This window comes from Schistocerca piceifrons, chromosome 7 (genome assembly GCF_021461385.2).
Source record: "Schistocerca piceifrons isolate TAMUIC-IGC-003096 chromosome 7, iqSchPice1.1, whole genome shotgun sequence".
Taxonomy (NCBI): Eukaryota; Metazoa; Arthropoda; class Insecta; order Orthoptera; family Acrididae; genus Schistocerca; species Schistocerca piceifrons.
The window spans coordinates 113,275,109-113,297,431 of record NC_060144.1 but is presented as its reverse complement, the minus strand read 5'-3'; the positions used below and the strand labels follow the sequence as shown (position 1 = coordinate 113,297,431).

The window sequence follows — 22,323 nt, the reverse complement described above, 5'->3', positions numbered from 1 at the left end:
TTTCATATGAATGGCTGACAGTAAAAGGCGTTGGGCGCGTCAAGCGCTGGACGCGTCTTTGTCTCAGCGCTCGTAAAAAAATGGGAGTGAAGTGCGCCTGGATGAAAGCTGGACGCGTCCCACTGGCGTAACGCTGACGTCTACTTCAGAGCCCTCTGCGGAAGTCGCTGGCGTGTCGAAAGCAACCTCACGATGTTTATTTCTGCTGTAGGCGACGCTTAACGTTCGTGGCAGCAGGCAACAGCGAATACAGCGAGTTTCCGAAACAAATGTTCTCTTTGATGTGCTTGAATGACGACAACACGAATAACGAGAAACAGGAATTTTTGCCCAATAATACTCCTCAGCATAAAATGAGAAAACTTATTACTAGTATTATACCTTGTCCGACGCTGTAAACTAACAGTAGCCACATTTTGCATTCAGAACGATTCACGGGAAGCCGGAATCACACCTCTTACGTATTACTTTGTCCGAGAACAAAGCATCATTGTTGCTGTTATAGACATAAAACGTTAAAGACGTTACCTCAGTATATGTCGGCGTCTACTCACTATTTTACTAACCAAAATTTCATCTCTTCACGCACCATATGTCTCGAAGGTAACATTCCTGTATTTCATAGTAGTGGGTAAAGTAATAATGTCGAGTGAAATTTAGGCGCTGTTGATGGCACTCTTGATCGGTGGATCTCAAAAAATCCAACAAGTTCTGTCGTGACGAATGTCTTCTTTCTTCATGTCGTTTGAAACCTATTGTTCGCGGACTTTGACTCACTCCAATGGAAGGATCAGCGTTGCGCGGGATTAGCCGAGCGGTCTGGGCGCTGCAGTCGTGGACTATGCGGCTGGTCCCGGCTGAGGTTCGAGTCCTCCCTCGGGCATGGGTGTGTGTGTTTGTCCTTAGGATAATTTAGGTTAAGTAGTGTGTAAGCTTAGGGACTGATGACCTTAGCAGTTAAGTCTCATAAGATTTCACACACATTTGAACATTTTTTTGAAGGATCAGCATCAAATGTTAGATGCTCTCAGTGCAAGTATTGAGAACACGCAAAAACACAACTGTGCAGCAGTTATAACAGTACGTATTTCAGACCTTACTGCTCTCTGATAGTGTCTTAGTTTTGTGTTCCAGGACAAAGCTCTTTTGTTGTATATGTTCTTTTTTTGTTTTTTTTCTGCGTTTGGAATGCCCTCTGTTCTCTATGCCTATCATTTCGTTCGAGTTGCTTGTTATAGTAAGAGTTTATTTTTGACAGAAATGTGTTAATAGTGGATATTCTTAACAAAAGTCGTATGGTAAATTCTCCACACTCCTGAAAATTGGAAGAATAAGAATATTGTCGTCCTAACATTGAAAAATGGCTAAATTTATCTTCTCGAGAAAATCTGTACTTACAAATACGTGGAACAATATTTCCAGGGCAGTAAGCAGTGTATTTTCTGTTTATTCTTTGTATCTTGTTGTCATTCTAAATGCCAAATAAAATCGCAATTATTTTTTCATTAGATGGGTCTGACATTTTTACGTCGAAACTATTTTCATTGAAAAACGCTTATCTTTTTTTACGTTTTTCTGTATGCGTTATGTGAGTTTTTTCTTCGCTCAAGTGTTGCAAAAGGCAAATACCGGTATGTTTCTGCTTGCGGCTGTTTCGTCTGTCTTGTGGGAGCATATTAGAAGGCAAGATAAAACATGCGCCGGTGAAACCTTCGCAGTGTGTCACGAAAACAAAGGCAACAACAAGTATTGAGAACACACAAAAGCACAGAAGCCACTACTATAATTGTAGTGAGCTCTGCGAGAGTAGATTAATTTCCACTGCCAGCCTTATAGTTTCTGTTTCTGTGCAAGCGCAGTTTGCAGCGCACTTACGATCGTAGAACTCCACACCCAGTTGGCTGGTGAATTAGACGCAAGCACATGATGCGCGTCCACAACGAGAAATCGATTTTCATCAGAAAGTCGCTCACGTAAAACAGGCTTTATACGAAGCTCACTCCAAAAGAAATGCACACTATTTTCGTAAAAATACAGTTTACATTCTGCATGTGTGAAAGTTTTACAGTATGTAGACACATCCTTCCCGCTTGTTTTGAAACTTAGTTCAACCTGTTCCCGTGAGTGGCGCCGTCACAGCATGTCTTCAAGATGGCTGCTTCACTTGACGTTCGTCAGAAGCAATGTGCTGTCATAGAATTCCTGTGCTGTGAAAACGAAACAGTGGGAAACCGCCACAAGAGGTTGAAAAAGCTGTATGGAGATGCTGCTGTCGATCGCAGTACAGTTAGTCGGTGCGCAAGCAGGTTACGTAATGAAAGCGGGCACGGCAATATTGAGGATTGTCCTCGCAGCGGCAGGCCTCGTACTGCACAACGTGCAGAGAGTTAACGAATTGGTGACTGCTGACAGACGCATAACCGTGAACGAATGGTCACGCAACGTTGGGATAGGGGAAGGAAGTGTTTGCAGAATACTGAAAGTGTTGGCGTTAAGAAAGGTTTGTGAGAGTTGGGTTCCCAGGATGTTGTCAGTGGCTCTCAAAGAAACAAGAAAAACGGAATGCACCGAACTTTTGGAACAGTACGAGAATGGTGGAGATGAATTTCTTGGAAGAATTGTGACAGGTGATGAAACATGGCTCCATCATTTTTCAGCAGAGACGAAGAGGCAATCAATGGAGTGGCATCATGTAAATTCACCCAAGAAAAAATAATTCAAAACCACACCTTCTACTGGAAAAGTTATGGCTACGGTGTTTTTCGATTTCGAAGGACTCTTACTTGCGGACATCATGCCAAGTGAAACCACCATAATTTCTGATGCATATGTGACGACACTGAAGAAACTTCAAGCTCGACAGAGTTGCGTTCGACCACATCGGCAAAAGCAGGATGTTTTGCTGTTGCACGACAATGCACGGCCATATGTCAGTCAAAAAACCATGAAAGCGATCACAAAACTCGGATGGACAACTCTGAAACACTTGCCGTACAGTCCTGACCTGGCTCCATGTGACTATCATCTCTTTGGGAAACTGAAAGACTCTCTTGGTGGAACAAGGTTTGAAGATGATGACTCCCTTGTGCACGCTGCCAAACAGTGGCTCCAACAGGTTGGTCCTGAATTTTACCGTCAGGGTATACAGGCGCTGGTTCCAAGTTGGCGTAAGGCAGTTGAGAGGGATGGAAATTATGTGGAGAAATGAAAATATTGTTCCTAAAGGATGGAGCTACACACTGTAAAACTTTCAAACATGTAGAATAAAAGATGGATTTTTTTAAAAAAATAGTGTGCATTTCTTTTGGAGTGACCCTCGTACTACCTTGGCGACAGTGCTGTCTCTAAGGGCATCGGGCCACAAAGTTAAATAATGAAATAAAATGTGCCAGATCTTGAAAAAGACGGAGCACTTACTAGACGGAATAATCGCTAGAGAAAAGACGGAGGAAAGAAAGCTTCAAGTCTCCGGCTGACTCATACTGTCCAGTTTGTTTACCTTAAGACGTCTCGTATGCTCTTGTGCCTCTTATAACTTTGGATAAGTTGTACTTCTGAGATGAAGACCGTAGGTAGCTGATGTGCCGTGTTGTCTTTTTTCCCAGACTGCTGCAGGACGTGACGAACAGATCGCGCGGCCCGTGCGAGACGAGCGTGCCCAAGAAGCGGCTGACGGTGACGTGGGGCCAGAGCGTGCACCTGGGCTGCCTCAGCCAGCAGCAGGCGGCGCCGCAGGTGCTCGCCGGCCGCGCCGTCTCCTGGCTGCACTACAGCGACGCCAGGGGCCGCTACCACATACGCTTCAGGTGAGCGAAGCCCTGCGCTGTGCGAGCACGGCTAGAGGCTCAGTAAACACCGGTATCCATCCCACTAAGGTGTGGCACGAGCAAGTTTCACAATTGTAGTGTACTTTAGCAATGAAAAATATGGCATCATCCTGGCCATAAGGGGGAGGAGTCACATCTTACCTCGAAAAAAAAAAAAAGGAAATACAAATAGTCAATATTTTTTGTTTCTTTGCATGTATACGTATGTGCAGTCCTAGTATACATTGAAATCCCCATTCATAAGGTGGAGACTGGCTGCGCCACTTCGATTTCTGCCCTCTAGCGGCGTTCTGCGCTATTGTATAGTGGGGCTTTCACTGTGCACCAGGAAACACACATATTTCTGGAAAGAAACAAAAAATTAATTATGTAACTTAATTTTCTTGAGCTAATGATTAAAACGTTCACTGCTTATACGAGATTGTCGTAAGTTATGTCTTGTTTTAAATTTTAGAGCTGACCACCTATGGTCATGCAACAACTTCATTTCCTCTTCTGTCTCTGTCGTTTCCTATTTTTGCAATATTCCTTAATCTTCTCCCTATACCGACTTTCCTTTCCTCTCTCCATGTCGCTTCTGACAACTTATACACTAATGGCCCTTAAAATTGCTACAACACAAAGATGACGTGCTACAGACGCGAAATTTAACCGACAGAAAGAAGATGCTGTGACATGAAAACGATTAGCTTTTCAGAGCATTCACACAAGGTTGGCGCCGATGGCGACACCTACAACGTGCTGACATGAGGAAAGTTCCCAACCGATTTCTCATACACAAACAGCAGCTGACCGGCTTTTCCTGGTGAAACGCTGCTGTGATGCCTCTTTTAAGGAGGAGAAATGCGTACCGTCACGTTTCCAACTTTGATAAAGGTCGGATTGTAGGCTATCGCGATTGCGGTTTATCGCATCGCGACATTGCTGCTCGCGTTGGTCGAAATCCAATGACTGTTAGCAGAATATGGAATCGGTGGGTTCAGGAGGGTAATACGGAACGCCGTGCTGGATCGCAACGGCCTCATATCACTAGCAGTCGAGATGACAGCCATCTTATCCGCTTGGCTGTGACGGATCGTGCAGCCACGTCTCGATCCCTGAGTCAACAGATGGGGACATTTGCAAGACAACAACCATCTGCACGAACAGTTCGACGATGTTTGCAGCAGCATGGACTATCAGCTCGGAGACCATGACTGCGGTTACCCTTGACGCTGCATCACAGACAGGAGCGCCTGCGATGGTGTACTCGACGACGAACCGGGGTGCACGAATGGCAAAACGTCGTTTTTTCGGATGAATCCAGGTTCTGTTTACAGCATCATCATGGTCGCATCCGTGATTGGCGACATCGCGGTGAAGGCACATTGGAAGCGTGTATTGGTCATCGGCATACTGGCGTATCACCCGGCGTGATGGTATGGGGTGCCATTGGTTACACGTCTCGGTCACCTCTTGTTCTCACTGACGTTACATTTCAGATGTGTTACGACCCGTGGCTCTACCCTTCATTCGATCCCTGCGAAATCCTACATTTCAGGGGGATAATGCACGACCGCATGTTGCAGGTCCTGTACGGGCCTTTGTGGATACACAAAATGCTCGACTGCTGCCCTGGCCAGCACATTCTCCAGATCTCTCACCAACTGAAAACGTCTGGTCAATGGTGGACAAGCAACTGGCTCGTCACAATACGCCAGTCACTACTTTTGATGAACTGTGGTATCGTGTTGAAGCTGCATGGGCAGCTATACCTGTACACGCAATCCAAGCTCTGTTTCACTCAATGCCCAGGCGTATCAAGCCCCTTATTACGGCCTGAGATGGTTGTTCTGGGTTCTGATTTCTTAGAATCTATGCACCCAAATTGCGTGAAAATGTAATCACATGTCATTTCTAGTATAATATATTTGTCCAATGAATACCCGTTTATCATCTGCATTTCTTCTTGGTGTAGCAATTTTAATGGCCAGTAGTGTATTTTTGTCTTAAATAGTTCCAAAATATTGTATTTTAGTCTTAAAGAAGTTTCTTTGCGTAATTTAAAATTCTTTCCATATTTGTTTAATTCATGACTCTGTTGACTTATTTTTCGAAAAACATACGAATATTTTTTTTTTTTTTTTTTGCTTGTTTCCACTGATTCGGTAGCAGAGTCCAGAGAAGACTATTCTTCGATTTGCCAGTACCGGTACTTAAGATAATTTCCTTGTATTCTTGCACATATTCTGATTACTTTAGATTTTCCAACCATAGGAGGTGTTATTCAGTGATATCCATTATTCACAGGGCTAACCGTGACCAATTCATGATGAAAAATTCAGTTCACAATTATGTTTATTGGAATAAACTTAACCTTTTTCCCTCAACACTTCTTAGGGCTAGCAGATTATATCACACATATTGCTTTTTCTATTAATTCGTATTTCAAGTTTCTCTACTTTTCCAGTTTATATTCACATGCATAAATGTACAGGTTATTCGACTTAATCGTACAGTTCTAATGGTTCAAATGGCTCTGAGTCCCCAAGAACTTAGGACTACTTAAACCTAACTAACCTAAGGACATCACACACATCCATGCCCGAGGCAGGGCTCGAACCTGCGACCGTAGCAGTCGCGCGGTTCCGGACTGAAGCGCCTAGTACCGCTTGGCCACCGCGGCCGGCAAACGTATAGTAGCATAATAGATAGCCCGCCCGGTTGGCCGTGCGGTCTAACGCGCGGCATTCTGGGCGGGATGGAGCGCCTGGTCCCCGGCACGAATCCGCCCGACGGATTTGTGTCGAGGTCCGGTGTGCCGGCCAGTCTGTGGATGGTTTTTAGGAGGTATTTCATTTGCCTCGGCAAATGCGGGCTGGTTCCCCTTATTCGGCCTCAGCTAAACTATGTCGGCGATTGCTGCGCAAACAAGTTCTCCACTTACGCGTACACCACTATTACCCTACAATGCAAACATAGGGGTTACACTCGTCTGGTGTGAGACGTTCCCTGGGCAGTCTACCGGGGGCCGAACCGCGCAATAACCCTGGGTTCGGTGTGGGGCGGCGGAGGGGTGAAGTGGACTGCGTTAGTCGTCGTGGGGTTGCGGACCACTGCGGCGTTTCTAGATCTTCCGTTAACATAACGTAACATAATGTAACATAAAAGATAATAACTTGATACAAATTGTTCAAATGGCTCTGAGCACCATGGGACTTAACATCTATGGTCATTAGTTCCCTAGAACTTAGCTTAAACCTAACCAAGGACATCACACAACACCCAGTCAGCACGAGGCAGAGAACATCCCTGACCCGCCGGGAATCGAACCCGGGCGTGGAACTTGATGCATAATTGAGATACATGGTCCAGTCACGTAAATGTGACCACCGTCTACACTCCTGGACATTGAAATAAGAACACCGTGAATTCATTGTCCCAGGAAGGGGAAACTTTATTGACACATTCCTGGGGTCAGATACATCACATGATCACACTGACAGAACCACAGGCACATAGACACAGGCAACAGAGCATGCACAATGTCGGCACTAGTACAGTGTATATCCACCTTTCGCAGCAATGCAGGCTGCTATTCTCCCATGGAGACGATCGTAGAGATGCTGGATGTAGTCCTGTGGAACGGCTTGCCATGCCATTTCCACCTGGCGCCTCAGTTGGACCAGCGTTCGTGCTGGACGTGCAGACCGCGTGAGACGACGCTTCATCCAGTCCCAAACATGCTCAATGGGGGACAGATCCGGAGATCTTGCTGGCCAGGGTAGTTGACTTACACCTTCTAGAGCACGTTGGGTGGCACGGGATACATGCGGACGTGCATTGTCCTGTTGGAACAGCAAGTTCCATTGCCGGTCTAGGAATGGTAGAACGATGGGTTCGATGACGGTTTGGATGTACCGTGCACTATTCAGTGTCCCCTCGACGATCACCAGTGGTGTACGGCCAGTGTAGGAGATCGCTCCCCACACCATGATGCCGGGTGTTGGCCCTGTGTGCCTCGGTCGTATGCAGTCCTGATTGTGGCGCTCACCTGCACGGCGCCAAACACGCATACGACCATCATTGGCACCAAGGCAGAAGCGACTCTCATCGCTGAAGACGACACGTCTCCATTCGTCCCTCCATTCACGCCTGTCGCGACACCACTGGAGGCGGGCTGCACGATGTTGGGGCGTGAGCGGAAGACGGCCTAACGGTGTGCGAGACCGTAGCCCAGCTTCATGGAGACGGTTGCGAATGGTCCTCGCCGATACCCCAGGAGCAACAGTGTCCCTAATTTGCTGGGAAGTGGCGGTGCGGTCCCCTACGGCACTGCGTAGGATCCTACGGTCTTGGCGTGCATCCGTGCGTCGCTGCGGTCCGGTCCCAAGTCGACGGGCACGTGCACCTTCCGCCGACCACTGGCGACAACATCGATGTACTGTGGAGACCTCACGCCCCACGTGTTGAGCAATTTGGCGGTACGTCCACCCGGCCTCCCGCATGCCCACTATACGCCCTCGCTCAAAGTCCGTCAACTGTACATACGGTTCACGTCCACGCTGTCGCGGCATGCTACCAGTGTTAAAGACTGCGATGGAGCTCCGTATGCCACGGCTAACTGGCTGACACTGACGGCGGCGGTGCACAAATGCTGCGCAGCTAGCGCCATTCGACGGCCAACACCGCGGTTCCTGGTGTGTCCGCTGTGCCGTGCGTGTGATCATTGCTTGTACAGCCCTCTCGCAGTGTCCGGAGCAAGTATGTTGGGTCTGACACACCGGTGTCAATGTGTTCTTTTTTCCATTTCCAGGAGTGTATGTTCGGCGGTATTGTTCAGTAGCCACTAACAGACGGTAGGCGGCAACACTAGCAGTGGAGGGTATATAAAGAGTGTCGGGGGGAACGCGGAAAACAGTGCAGTCGTTGTGGTAGTGCAGAAACGGAGTGATTTAACTGATGTCCAGAAGGACATGAGCATCGGCTGTCGGGCCGAAGGTGGAAGCATTTCCGAAACAGCTAAGGTTTGTAAACTACTCGCGGCAACTATGGTGCACCACGGGCCACGAACTGTGACCAGTTGTGATGTTCCAACTTAAGTAATAACGAAATGGGCAAGTACCTTCAGGAAACCGGGAGATTACTTTCGATGTATGGACAGTAGTTGTTTTTAGCAACAGAACATATATTATGCGACTTTTATTTCTAGAGAAAAGTTAGAAACTTTGTCAAGATCCTTCAGACTTGATCGTATTTTATTGACAAGTAATGAGAAATTTGTTCTAGTGAATAAGCTATTAAGAAACATTGAGTCATATATTGCCAATTTTCGCTAATGCTACGAAAATGTTGCGTTAGGCATGGCTTCCATCCAATTATCTTAAGAAAGAGAAATATTTCAAAATGTCAATGAATTTTGGTTTTCGTTTAGAAACTCTAAAAATTCCCTGTGCATGCCGAAACATTGGATCCATTCGATGGAGCCTATGACGTTTTAAGTTATGTTTTCCGTGACTGAAAAATACCATCCTGAACTTGTAATGTGGAAAACACATCCCACGGTTGATCGTACATTACCCTCACATTCTGGCATATTGTAATTCGTTGTATCACTGTATTAAGTCATTTACGCGTTTATTTATCAATGTTTGACTTGGTCTTTCCAATTCTGTCCGTCGTGCTTGAAAAGTGTGTCTGCAGATCAAAGGATCAAGGTGCAAAGCAGTTCATCGTACCTTGCCCGATTGCAGGTGTAAGGGATTTCGGAAATCAGGACAGTCATATATTTTAAGGGAAATTTTATCCGTTTGGTTGCTTAATTGTCGATGATTATAAACATCACATTTGTTATCGTAATATTACTTGTCGATGATTATAAATATAACATTTGTTGTAATTTAAGAACTTCCGGCATTGCATCGCGCCAGCAATCGTAAGTATCGAAATGATTATGAAAAATCTGCCTCGATTGCACAAACTACCTGGTTTTTACCTAGGTTTCAGCGTGGGTAACCACGGCTTCTTCAGAAAAATATAAAACAGCTTGCCTAAATAGGCATAGTCAAAGGCTAAAATCAACACCTATGGGGTCTTGCCGCTGTAGGTGAATTTTTCATAATTATTTGTCGTAATAGTAAAAAGTGGCTAAAAACTAAATAACATTGGGAATCCGATAAAAGTTCCTTACAAACACATGTGTCTTTTCACCATATTACCTTTCAAATATGATATGTATAAGACTAGTGTTGAAAAAATAACAATAAAATTATGAAAACACATGAACTGAAATCGCTCCAGCAATCCACTGATTACGGAGCTTGAACGCTAACTACATGACCGCTGCCATCTCATGCTGGCGGACCTAACGCACCAGTGCATCATTGCCGCATAAATCTTCTCTTCCGACTTTCCAGAAATCGCCTAAGCAGTACGCTTTACTACTTGCATAGTATGTTGTCCTAATGGACTACAAAAATGTATGAAGTTTGAAGTAAATCCGGCATCCGAACGCCGTGGCCTACCCTTGTAAGGATAATAAGTGTTCTTTGTAATGTTCACGGCGATCTAGGTCTCTGAAAGCCGAATGCATGTCGCTTCTATGCGAATGCGGCAAGTCATAACTGCGATAGACTATAAGAACTGTGGAGGAGATATACAAGGAACATCATTGGCAAACACGAATAAAATTACCAAGCAAATGATATGTTGCTGAGTGCTGCCTCGAATAAAGTCACTAAATGTAAAACCATGAGACCAGTAGCGTGGTGCAGACGCCAGGTTTATGGGACAGCATGATTAAGGAGTCTATCTAAATTGAGACGTCATAAAACCTAATAAACAGGGACTGCGATTTAGATTTAAATAACGCTTTGGGTGCGGCACTCAATTTATTAAAATTCCCCCAGCCATCACATCCACCGAAGTTCGTAAGCGCTGAGGGCATTTAACATCCGCGGAATATCGGTGCGAACTCTGAAGAGCAGAAGAGCATCAACGGGCATGTCGGCCGTCGGGAGTAGCGTCGTGAGACAAACAGTGAGACCACAAACAGGTTGGAGTTGTAACATCATAGATTAAGGGTCGACCTGCGACAGCAATCGCACAACTTGCGTACGGGCCGCTAGACGCCGCCGCGAGCGCTTAAGAGTGCATTGCGGTCGCAGGCGCCCGTGTTGCGTACAGGCCGCGAGGTGCCGCCACGAGCGCAACCGTATGTAAGTGCCGACGGAGTTCGGCCACCTCTCATTTTGTTGGCATCTCATTTTTGCTTAGTTGCTTAGCTCTTATTCGTTTATGGCTCATGTTATTGTACTCTCTTTCAGCCATTCTGATTGTTTTGATTTACTCCCAATTGAGAAGTGCTCATTTTGGCATTTCACTTTTGCATATTTCTCATTTTGCTAATAATATGCTCCTTAGCTTTTTACTGTTGAATTGATTAACATAGTCACATGTACTGTTCGTTCATTTCAGCCCGTTCATATTTTGATGTTCTTTAAATACTGTAACAATTATCGGAAGCATTTCTTCCCTTAAACTTGTGTGAAGTATTCTCGATGTAGGATTTGTTCTGTGACACAGGTGTAAGGTTTTGAATATAAATTATATACAAAACTGTGCTTTAAAAGGAATTTACTTTTTCAGTTTGTACTACAAAGGACTACAATTTTGTGATATGAGGGAGAAATTTGAGGGCGAACCCATGGAAATAGTGTTAAGCGATCCCCTTTAAAAATAAAAATTTGTGTGACACTGAAAGACGTGACACTGTAGACACCGAAAATTTATATATATAAAATTGTATACGTCACAGAGTCCAGGCTGCGAGTACACGTAACAGCAGAACTCGCAGCATCTGATGAAGGTTGTTGGGTCCGACATCGAAATACTGTGCATCAAATAGAAGCAACGATTCGGCAGAAAATCCGGAAGCTCACTAGTCGCGCCTGAGAGTTCACATTCTTCGATATAGCCGGCCGAAGTGGCCGAGCGGTTCTGGCGCTGCAGTCTGGAACCGCGCGACCGCTACGGTCGCAGATTCGAATCCTGCCTCGGGCATGGATGTGTGTGATGTCCTTAGGTTAGTTAGGTTTAACTAGTTCTAAGTTCTAGGGGACTAATGACCTCAGCAGTTGAGTCCCATAGTGCTCAGAGCCATTTGAACCACATTCTTCGATAGCACCAAACTTGATGTGTTTTCAGTTTCTTATTCTCCTGATAATTCAAGTTTCACTTGCGTAACACTATGATCGAGGACCTGACGTTCTGAAACTTCTTCCTCAATTCCATGTCAATATCTTTTACGAATAGAGCTATCCTTTCTATTGGCTACAACTTTTTTCGCTTGTACCAATCTACTTCTGATATCTGACCTACTGCAGCATTTCTTTGTAATATTGCTTCCTAAATATCATTCTTTCAGTATTGTGTAGTTCCCAGTTTTGATGCTAAGCAAGACGTTAATGTCAGTTGTACAGCTCGTCCTCGCACCTTCGTTGTTAATCTGTTTATCACGAAGCAGTACTCCGTGCTAAGCATGTTGTCCATTAATTCCACCAGATCTTCCTTATAACCGGCCAAATAAACTGTGTCCTCTGCAAACCTCGGCATTGGAATCCGCCTCTCGAACTTTTTTTCATCTGTGCATACTTCAATTCACTTCTTTTATAGCTTTTGGACGTACAAAGCAAAATCACATAGTGATAAGCTGCAAACACAACGTTACGCCATTCTTAACACAAATTTGTCTTTATTGACGGACCACTTACAAGTGGAAGACAAAAACTGGAACATGAGTACTTCAGTTAGGAAACAGCTTTGGTATAGTAACTATTAGATGCGGAAAGACTGGCAAAATATAGAAAGAGGAGGTTGACGCCATCAGATCACCTGGAATACTGATGATACAAAGAGAGAGAAATGATACGGAGAGAGAGAGAAAGTGCGAGTGTGAGAAAGGGGTGAGGGTTCGTTGTTTCTTTTGACATTGGGTTTACGTTTCATCAGCCTCTGCCTGGTTTGATGCGAGCCGTCACGACTTCCTCTCCTGCGACAACCTCTTCACCTCATGGTAGCAGCAAGATCGCACTTGCTCTACATCTTCATCTACATGGATACTCTGTAAATCACATTCAAGTGCCTGCCAGAGGGTTCATCGAACCACCTTCACAATTCTCTATTATTCCAATCTCGTATAGCGCTTGGAAAGAATGGACACCTATATCTTTCTCTAAGAGCTCTGATTTCCCTTATTTTATCGTGGTGATCGTACCGCCCTATGTAGGTCGGTGTCAACAAAATATTTTCGCATTCGAAGGAGTAAGTTGGTGATTGGAATTTCGTGAGAAGATTCCGTAGCAACGAAAAACGCCTTTCTTTTAATGATTTCCAGCCCAAATCCTGTATCATTTCTGTGACATTCTCTCCCATATTTCGCGATAATACAAAACGTGCTGCCTTTCGATGTACTCCGTCAGTCTACCTGGTAAGGATCCCACACAGCAGTATTCTAAAAGAGGACGGACAGGCGTAGTGTAGGCAGTCTCCTTAGTAGGTCTGTTACATTTTCTAAGTGTCCTGCCAATAAAACGCAGTCTGTTGTTAGCCTTCCCCTCAACATTTTCTATGTGTTCCTTCCAATTCAAGTTGTTCGTAATTGTAATACCTAGGTATTTAGCTGAATTTATGGTCTTTAGATTTGACTGATTTATCGTGGAACCGAACGAATTCCTTTTAGCACTCATGTGGATGACCTCACACTTTTCGTTATTTAGGGTAAACTTCCACTTTTCGCACCATTCAGATATCTTTTCTAAATCATTTTGCAGTTTGTTTTGATCTTCTGAAGATTTTATTAGTCGATAAACGACAGCGTCATTTGCAAACAACCGAAGACGGTTGCTCAGATTGTCTCCCAAATTGTTTATATAGATAAGGAACAGCAAAGGGCCTATAACACTACCTTGGGGAAAGCCAGAAATCACTTCTGTTTTACTCGATGACTTTCCGTCAATTACTACGAACTGTGACCTCTCTGACAGGAAATCACGAATCCAGTCACATAACTGAGACGATATCCCATAAGTACGCAATTTCACTTCAAGTCGCTTGTGTGGTACAGTGTCAAAAGCCTTCCGGAAATCCAGAAATACGGAATGAATCTGAAATCCTTTCTCAATAGCACTGAACATTTCATGTGAATAAAGTGCTACTTGTGTTTCACAGGAACGATGCTTTCTAAACCCATGTTGACTGTGTGACAATAGACCGTTTTCTTCGAGGTAATTCATAATGTTCGAACGCAATATATGTTCTAGAATCCTGCTGCATATCGACGTTAACGATATGGGGCTGTAATTTAGTGGATTACTCCTACTACCTTTCTTGAATATTGATGTGAGCTGTGCAAGTTTCCAGTCTTTGGGTACGGATCTTTCGTCGAGCGAACGGTTGTATATGATTAAGTATGAGGCTACTGCATCAGCATACTCCGAAAGGAACCTAATTCGTATACAGTCTGGACCAGAAGACTTGGTTTTATTGCTCCATTATTTGTAGATATACTTCAATCTCTGCCTTCCCCTAGAGGTTTTATCACACATGGCTCTCTCTACTATCATGGAAGTATTTCCCTGACGACATAGCACATGTCCTACCAACCTGCCACTTCATGTAGTCAGTGTTTCTGACACACTCCCATTCTCGCAGATTCTGAAGCGGACCTCCTCATTTGTTGTCAGTCCACCGAATTTTCAGCATCCTTCGTCAGCACCACATCTCAGACGGCTCGACTCTCTTCCCAGAGTCCTCAGGCTGGTGCAGCAAAAGTGGGCGGGGGCAGGATGTCGTGGGTGTTATCGCCGTGTCAGCACCGCAGCGCCCCGGCAGATGAGCGGCGCGGGCGGGCCTGTGTCCCAGATGGGCGCGCGACAAGCCGTGATGAATGGGCGGGGCCGGCTTCCCGGCTGCAGGCGGCCCCCAGCACCTGTTGCTCCGCACGCGCCGCCTCGCAAGTAACCAGCAGCACATCTGGCCGGCGGCGCTTCTTCCGCGCCGCTCCTCCTAATGGAATGGCAGATGATGCAGCCGCAGTGCTTACTGGCTTTCTACCGTTTCTAAATAAACCGTGAGATTCGCAGGCTTGGTCATACACTACTGGCTATTAAAATTGCTACACCACGAAGATGACGTGCTACAGACGCGAAATTTAACCGACAGGAAGAAGATGCTGTGATACGCAAATCATTAGCTTTCCCGAGCATTCACGAAAGGTTGGCGCCGGTGGCGACACTCACAACGTGCTGACATGCGGAAAGTTCCCAACCGATTTCTCATACACAAACAGCAGTTTACCGGCGTTGCCTGGTGAAACGTTGGTGTGATGCCTCGTGTAAGAGGTAGAAATGCGTACCATCACGTTTCCGACTTTGATAAAGCTCGGATTGTCGTCTATCGCGATTGCGGTTTATCGTATCGCGACATTGCTGATCGCGTTGGTCGATATGCAATGACTGTTAGCAGAATATGGAATCGGTGGGTTCAGGAGGGTAATACGGAACGCCGTGCTGGATCACCAACGGCCGCGCATCACTAGCAGTCGAGGTGACAGGTGTAATTTTTTTTCCGATCTTTTCTACGTAATTCTGTAGCTCTCAATTCGTTCGAGCAATCAATCATTCATGATAGGAAATACAGTCATAGCTCAGTCACTCAAAATGATTCTGAAATTTTACTTGTTAGAATGAAATCAGGCGATGATTCTTCTTCTCTGCTGGCTCGTGCTTTGCGGCAGTCTGCTAATCTGCACGAATAAAATGCCTCGTAATTTTGGGAGCGTTGTATAATCAGTCGGGAAACCTCAGATCAAGCGGATATTTGGCTTTGATGAAGTTTAACCTTCCGAAGAAGCAATGGAGCTCTTGGATTATTAAGTGCAGGTTCGTATCTAGTCTTTCGGAAGTCCCTTCTGATTAACAACTACGCAATATATCGATAAATATCATTAATTCTCAAATTTAAAATACACACCATTTACTTGAGGAGCCATCTATATATATATTTCCATTTAATCGTACAGTTCATATCAGTTATCTTCTGTAATAAATCTCAATAATCAGATTACAGTTCTTCCAAACCAAGCACAGGCTAATCGGCACGAAGACAATCTCGGAAGCTCCCGTTCTTTTTTTTTTTTTTTTTTTTTTCTTCTAACAACCACCAGAGAGAGTACTACAAAGAATACTTATGCGCTCATGGCATAGCTATTGTATGAACTACTTTTCGCATGGATTCTGCGAGTATGAAGATAGAAAATTTGTAAACGTCATTCAAGGGTAGAATTGTATCAGAATAATTCATCGAATATAAAGAGATATTACACAGGCATCTTATCCGCATGGCTGTAACGGATCGTGCAGCCACGTCTCGATGCGTGAGTCAACAGATGGGGACGTTTGCAAGATAACAACCATCTGCACGAACAGCTCGACGACGTTTGCGGCAGCGTGGACTATCAGCTCGGAGACAATGGCTGCGGTTAGCCTTGACGCTGCATCACAGACAGGAGCACCTGCGATGGTGTACTCAACGACGAACCTGGCTGTACGAATGGCAAAACGTCATTTCCAGGTTCTGTTTACAGCATCATGATGCTCGCAACCGTGTTTGGTGACATCGCGGTGAACGCACATTGGAAGCGTGTATTGGTCATCGCCGTACTGGCGTATCACCCGGCGTGGTGGTATGGAGTGCCATGGGTCACCTCTTGTCACCTCTTGTTCGCATTGACGTCGCTTTGAACAGTGGACGATACATTTCAGATATTTTACGACCCGTGGCTCTACCCTTTCATTCGATCCCTGCCAAACCCTACATTTCAGCAGGACAGAATGTGAACACGTTCTTGTTTATTTAAGAGAATCTGATTGAAAAATGGGGTACCAGCTGCGTCATTCTACCTTTCTCAGCACTTGTAAGGGGGGGTAGGATGTCAAACGGTCCGACTTGAAGCAGGAGAGGCACCACACTTCATTTTAATTTTCACTGTCTATACTTTAGAAATAAATTCACAATACTTTGTCAGCACGACCAGGAAGGATGCAGTGTTCACACTCATACCATTTCACATGTAAAAAAATTACTTTCTTATATTTTTGAACTTCACAGCCATATTATCGCTGATCGCGGTGTCAGCCTCGCCCGCTATTCATCGCTTGTAGAATCGCTATAGTGGACTTGTTTACACAACGACTTAGATTCCGGGGTCCATTTCAATAACGTATATCTAGGTGTGTGGCCGCGTCGTATGTGATAAAATATTTCTGCTGCTGTTGCAGGCAGACGCCATCATGATGTACTTTCTTCCTAGCTTCTTATTACACACTATTTACATAAATGAGTGGAATATACTTTCGAGAGTATGCCTTCTTGAGCAGTCGTTGGCAATAAGGTTCCTTACCACACAGACAGTTATTCTTAAGTATCGTATTCTTGTCCATTGATTATCGAAAGCAAAGTGGGAACAGTCGGCCATTCAGTCACAGACAGTGCCCTTCATCAAAATTCTAGGTCACCTCGATGAAAGTACTCTGCGGTAGCAGTCTAAGCCGTGCTGGTTTGTCACATGACGACTGAAGCACACAGCCCGAAGTATTCTGTTGAAACGGAGTGTGTTTGCTAAGACCTACAGTCACACAACGTCGGTCCAGTGCGTTCCCTTCCAGAATGTTTACCGCAGTCTGCGCAACGTACTCCGTACAGGCCTTTAGACGTTTTCTCCGTACTGTCCTCTCCCATTCTTCGATGGAAGCCCCTGAGCGTTCCTGAAGAGTCTTTGTGGAAACGAGCTCACTATAGCGATTCTGCAAGCGATGAATAGCGGGTGAGACTGACCCTGCGATAAGCGATAATATGGTGAGAAGTCAGAATGAGGATAACGCTCAAGTTGTTTTGAACAATTTATACTGGTTGTTTGCGTGAGAGCGTGCAAAAATGTAACAGGACATAGAGAATGCTCCCATGAACAAATTGAGGTAGGGAACCTGGGATCGGAGAAGCCAGCTTAAGGAGAAATGGTTCAAATGCCTCTGAGCACTATGGGACTTAACATCTGAGGTCATCAGTCTCCTAGACTTAGAACTACTTAAACCTAACTAACCTAAGGACATCACACACATCCACGCCCGAGGCAGGATTCGAACCTGCGACCTTAGCAGCAGTGAGGTTTCGGACTAAAGCACCTACAACCGCTCGGTCACAGCGGCCGGCCAGCTTAAGGAGATACCGAAGTAAATCTCTCTACCACTTCGTCTAATATTACTGTTTTCCAGCTTATTTACAACTAACATGCGTTCAAGTTCACACGTACTGTACTGTTCATTTATATGAACAGTCTTCATTTCCTACAAGGAGACAAGGAAGACGAACCTGATTACTAGGAAGTCATGATGCAGGTTTTGTTTACTTTACTTGTCTATAAGGTGGCCTTGTTGTGTGGTATTTACATTGTCCCATGACAGAACGTGCTATGAACCAACGACAGATCCATTTATTACTCAGAGCTATTCAGAGACGTACATTACAATACGATGGAGCAGTGACGGTACAGTTTCGCTGAACTCACTGACAAGCACCTTGTGTATGAGGAAGTACGCTGAAATGCTTTCGCCGCTGAAAGGCTGTACAGGGAACGATTTCCTAACAGGCATCATCCGTCACGACTAGTGTTTATTTTTCTCGACCGACGAAAGCGGGAGATTGGTTCATAGGAAAGAAGAAACGGGGGACCTGGCAACATAAGGACCACTCGCACACCCAGTTTTCTAGGGAAGATGCTGGAATGTGTTTCAGCGGACCCCACTACAAGTACTCGTCGTATTGCACGTATTGTAAGCTACAGCACAGATGGTACGTTCATTGCGTAACTAGTATAGATAAAAAGGTACATAGTAATGTGATTTTATCCATATTACCTGCTTAAGCTGGCTTCTACGACCCCAGGTTTCCTACCTGAAATTGTTCATTGGAGCATTTTCTATGTAGGCCTACTGTTAAATTTTTGCACGCTCTTACGAAACACCATGTATAGAGGCTTCTTGCTATCGAGAAACATAAGCTTATCTCTTTATGTTGTTTTACCTGTCCGTTGTTGTGTCCTTGGTTATTTAATTTTCTACTTTCAGTGCTGTTCTCCTATTGACTCCTCCTTTGTCTGCTTTCAATCTCTACTGTGCCCTTCCCTTTCCTTGATCTAGTAGTGGTAATCTTACAAATTGGAGTAGGGCAGTGTCTGTATTTCACAGTGTCTGTGCAATTCAATGCAAAATTCCATCAGACGCGCATGCATGTCCGGAGAAACAGGAACTACTGGGCGACTGACAGCCATATTAAATTATGAATACAATTGTACGTCGACTATATTTACTTTACTTATTTACACGTCTAGTTCCCTAGGACCAAACTAACGAGGAAGTTTCCAAGGTCGTGGAACATGAAATTTCAACCAAGCCAGTGTCATCAGCAAACAGAAATATTTTCGAATTACCTGTAATACTAGAGGGCATATCACTTATATAAATAAGGAACAGGAATGGCCCCAACACTGATCCCTGGGGCAGCCCCCCCACCTCACCCCACACCACACCACACCACTTGACCGTGCCCAACTCAGATCCAACATCACAGCCATTCTCAACACTGAGAATAATTACTTTTTGCTGTCAGTTGTTAAAGTAAGAGGTGAACTAATTGTGAGCTACTCGCCATATTCCATACTGGTCCAACTTCTGGAGCAATACTTTGTGACGAACACAGTCAAACGCCTTAGTTAAATCAAAAATATATGCCTAGCGTTCGAAAGCTTTTATTTAATCCATCTGGTACCTCACAGAGGAAATAGAATATAGCATTTTCAGTCATTAAACCACTTCTAAAGCCGAACTGTAAATCTGATAGGAAATTATATGACATACGAATTATTAGTAAAAATCCTCATCTTATGTCTGTTTCTTTTGGATACTTTTTACTTCTTATCTTATGAACATGATGCATGTTCGAAGGAACTTATCGAACTAGACAGACACTGTAAAATACGGGCTCGGCACTACTGTATTTCATGTCAGACCAAGCAATCTCACGAACAATAACAATATCTCTCCCTGTTCAATCATGATAGAATCTGTATGATTGCACTTTGGAACGTAGACACTAGGACATACGCAAGTTTGGGTCGAGGCCTCAGTCGTGTACGGGTAGCCAGAGCGGTTATGGCGACCGCTTGCTTAAAGCGAGATATCCAGATTCGAGTTCGGATACGACATAAATATTCGTATGTTACTAGAAGATCATAAAGTCGAAGTTCAGTCGCATTCACTGTTTGCAAATGCTGATTGCAGTCCACAACTTACAAATTAGAATAGAAGTTCAAACTGTAGTTGATATTTCCTTCCCTTTGGAGCTGTTCTCTGATTCCCTAAAAACGTCCACTTATTACCATAATTTGAAATTACAAGTGTAAACTGCAGGCGGTTTCATTCGAGAGATGTTTTCGTACCCTTTAATATGCTTTCGAGTCTGTTGCAACGTGTGAAGGTAACTGAAATTTATTCCGCTTGTTATGGATTCATCGCATATTTGAATAAACAATTATCCCAGCGGCATTCGTTTTAACGTTTGTTGGTTTGCGGAAATTGATTTATCAAATTTATGGAAAAATATTTACATTTAGGATGACGTTACAGCTATAAATGTACTTCGTGGCTTTTACATATTGGCTGACATTGTTCACCGCTAGATTAGCGATCTAAAGGTGCGAGGTGCCACCCCAAATAGCCCGAGTACTTGTCTAGTTCTTAAGAAAGCTTTTACCACAAGTAAACATTTAAAAATTGATTTGAGACGTACGATTTTGCACCGATGTACGGGTTTCATGTCAAAGTGTAGGCCTCTCATAAATCACTAGGCTCTAACTTTTCACATTTTGGAATCTGACGGTGACGTACCCTCTTCAATAAAAACCGGACTAGGCTAACATTAACGTTGAAGGTTTTCGTAATAATCTACAGAGACCAGGGACATCGGCAGAGTAAGCTCCGAGACGGCTCATTTGAAAGGCATGTAGCCGAATTCCCTCTTCATTCTTTCCCAACGGGAGCTAGCGCTCGACATTTAATGATATCAACGACAACAGGACTTTAAATTCCACAATTTCTTTCCCTCACGTATTCTTCAAAATTAGATTGAAAATTTGCCCCCGCCCATCCTGCTTTAAATTATCCGTTGTCTTTTTCATTTCAGTTAAAAATTCGGGCCTGAGAGGCCGTTGGTCGATGTATGTATCAAATTATTCACTGAATTTTCGTAGCCGTTTTCGGGGAACATCTTCGGAAGCTTGAGGGGATACAGTTGCCAAGTTTTCTTCTTGTGCATCCCATTCTGTCGCCGAAGCTATGTTGACGATTCTTCTCCCCTGAGGCATTTAATAAATGAAGACTTAGTGCACCTGCTTATTTATCTCTGGAGACGTTACTCCCAGATGGGGTTGACCTGTTAGTGAATAGCATTATACGTCGACCACAGCCTCTCAGCTTGGAAGTTTTAACTGAAGCATACACCAGCTGTAAAAGTCCCCGTTGTATTGTAATATCAAACAGTATTCAGAAAGGTTCTGATACAGGGTGACATGAGAACTCGGGCAGTTCTATATTTTTTAATACGTTTCCATTTGAGTGCAACACCGACGTCTGCTAAACTATTCTCACTGGCGTATTCAGACAGGTTAGAAAATTGATTGCGAACTTTTTGATTCGCAGGAAGCAGTATTTTGTCCTAAACGTTTTGCCTCCCACGTGTTTTCAAACATATTCCATGGAAATAAGATGCAGGCTCTGTTGTTGGCACTATACGGGTAGATCCTCACTAAACCGTAATTCGTTGCAGATAAATATTGTATTATATGACTTAATTAGGTCTTAACAAATTGTCAGTCTGGGCAGAGATCGCATTGTGGAGAAATGATACGTTATACGCATCAGCGCATCAATAAAGAAAAAAACAGAACGACATTTGGTTAGACTATACAGATGAATCATTGACGCCGTATCATATAAATACAGGACAATTCAAAATGAACATAGTGATCATAAACGGCTACAACTACTTCATACATAGCAATAAGCCGATAAGAATCACAAGAATTTCGATCGTTGTTCAATCGCAGTGAATCAGAAGGCGAAGCTTGTGCGGTAACGCATAAGTGAAAAGCTCCAAGTCATAGGTCAATATGGCAAGTATCGTACAGAAAGCATTCTACGCGTTCGAATTTTACACTTATCGTTCCATCGTCACAGAGCAGAGAAGTTATCGTTAGCGATACCATGAAACGTCCTAAAATGCCAACAACATTCGACGGTTTGAACAAACAGGAACTTTGTGCACAAGAAAAAGTACCGATTGGCCACGTGTATCAGCACAAAACGTAGGACTTCGTTTTTCGTTTGTATCTCATTCTAGAAACTCG

General features: G+C 44.2%; 1 protein-coding gene across 2 annotated transcripts in view; it reads left to right on the top strand.

The window, feature by feature from the left end:
- LOC124804668 (semaphorin-2A-like) overlaps positions 1-22,323 on the top strand; it is a 1,059,692-nt gene that overhangs the window by 1,020,749 nt on the left and 16,620 nt on the right. For both annotated transcript variants that reach the window (XM_047264910.1, XM_047264909.1), the window contains one exon: positions 3,606-3,806. In XM_047264910.1, the coding sequence (XP_047120866.1) occupies positions 3,606-3,806 (201 nt within the window). The remainder of the gene's footprint in view (positions 1-3,605; positions 3,807-22,323) is intronic.